Source organism: Symphalangus syndactylus, chromosome 6, assembly GCF_028878055.3.
Source record: "Symphalangus syndactylus isolate Jambi chromosome 6, NHGRI_mSymSyn1-v2.1_pri, whole genome shotgun sequence".
Taxonomy (NCBI): domain Eukaryota; kingdom Metazoa; phylum Chordata; class Mammalia; order Primates; family Hylobatidae; genus Symphalangus; species Symphalangus syndactylus.
In genome coordinates, this window is record NC_072428.2 from 105,243,935 (window position 1) to 105,246,018 (window position 2,084).

Consider the following 2,084-nt stretch of genomic DNA (forward strand, 5'->3'; position numbering starts at 1 on the left):
AATGCTGGGATTACAGGCGTGAGCCACTGCATCCGGCCTCTGACTGAATTTTTAAAAAAGTTTTATTATGTTTCCTGGTCAAATATCATTAGCATATAATAAAGGTATCATGTGGCATACATCTATGTCAAAATTACTGTGGGCTTTGGGGTTCCCTCGCTGGGACTAATACATAGTTGAGCTAATTAGTCTTCTATTGTTCTTTTAACAGCAAGGCCAATGAGATATTCTTATTTAGAATGGTAACATAAGAATTTTTTCTCCAGTGGTAATATTTCATAGAGGTAGTTTTTGAACATGATATTTTAAATCGAGGTATCTTTTAATATAGTTAATTTGTAGGTAATTATAGGGCTATCTATATACATGACATACTATGAATGCTAGAACATTAATGAAAAATTATAACAAATTTATAGTCCCTTCATTGAGCATTATCATGCTAAAAAAAAACTATAACAATTTTGATGGTTATGGCTGATGCCCTTTTGACTGTTACAATTTTAAAGATAACGTTAGTCAGCTGGAAAGCATATGTTAAAAAGGAATAGCTCAAGTGAAACAAATTCTTCTTGCTTTTGTCTCCAAGTGAACTGCACTGTGAAAGGACACAAAATGTGTACGCATTGCCTGAGAGAATTGCAGTATGAGATAAGGTGTATCTGTCGAGTAACTGAAAACCTTTTTCTACTAGCAGAAATATTAAAAAATTGGAAAAACCTGTTAGTTTTTTTTAAATAAAAGTGGAACAAGTCATTTGGTTTTTTTTTTTTTTTTGAAGTTTCTTTGTAGGAATATACATTTTTCATGTCAGTTGTCCTGATGCTGGAAGGCAAATATGGTATGTGAAATGAAGTGCAACTAAAGCACTTTTTGAAGAAAAATTCAAATTTGAGAAATGAAGTTATTGTTTTTATCTTATTTGAGAAAGAAGTTATTGTTTTTATCTTATCTATTAAAATTCTTTTTTTTTTTTTTTTTTTTTTACAGCCCAGAGGTCTTTTATTTTTATTTTTTTTTAACACCTATTATGCCATGAATTCATAGGGAATAGGTTCCAGCAGCTCAGGCTCCTTCCCATTGGTTCTCACAAAGTGTGCTTCTCTGGGTGGAGCAGGCTGGCGCTTTAGTTGAACCCAGGTACCTTTCTCTTTGGCTTCTTTCTTTTTCTGATCATTTTCCTTCACGCGTTTCAGGAAGCTGTCTCGGCTCTTAGAGTGCTTAATGTGCTCAATACGCACATTAATTCTGTTGGCAAGAGTCTTGCTCTTTACTTGTTTGTTTACAACAATGCCAACAGCATGCTGGGGAACATTGTGGACTCTTCCAGTTTTGCCATGGTAACACTTGTGGGGCATTCCTTTTTCAACAGTACCCAGTCCCTTGATGTCTACGATATCACCTTTCTTACAGATTCGCATATACGTGGCCAAAGGAACAACTCCATGTTTTCTAAAAGGCCTAGAGAACATATATCGGGTGCCTCTCCTCTTTCCTTTTGTGTTCGTCATTTTGGTGAATTACTGGAAGATGGCGGATCCGGCCGAAAGGCCTTATCTATTAAAATTATTAATTACAGAATGAGAGGGTTTATTGCCTCCCTCTAGCATTACTTTTCAATGAAGCTGTTTACACTGCTTTTCAGTGAAGCTATTCTAACATTATTTAGTAACTCCTCTTCCACGTTCTCCCCTTAGCTCAAAAGATTCTACCCTGTATTTTACAGATATATATGTGTGTATATACATAAGTATAAATATTAGACCAGAGCATATATGTGTGTGTGTATATATATATATATATATATACACACACACACACATATATATATACATATATACATATATACACATATATATATATATGAACTCCACCTCCTGGGTTCAATGTGTATATATATACACATATATATAAACACACACATATATTTTATATATATATGAGTAGAGACAGTTCACTGATTTCGATTTGTTAAGAAATGTTTTCATGCAATTGAGACATCAAAATATCTGTATATAATGCCAGCTTTCACTAAAGGTCACATTGTACAGTCAAATTCTGAGAGGAAATGCACAGAATAACTT

At 33.7% G+C, this 2,084-nt stretch overlaps 1 protein-coding gene across 1 annotated transcript; it reads right to left on the minus strand.

The window, feature by feature from the left end:
- Window positions 1-983: 983 nt before the first annotated feature.
- LOC129484912 (large ribosomal subunit protein eL21-like) lies at window positions 984-1,530 on the minus strand. Its single transcript, XM_055283750.2, has one exon. The coding sequence runs from the start codon at window positions 1,509-1,511 to the stop codon at window positions 1,029-1,031; it is 483 nt and encodes a 160-aa protein (XP_055139725.1). The 5' UTR covers window positions 1,512-1,530; the 3' UTR covers window positions 984-1,028.
- Between the last annotated feature and the right edge of the window lie 554 nt (window positions 1,531-2,084).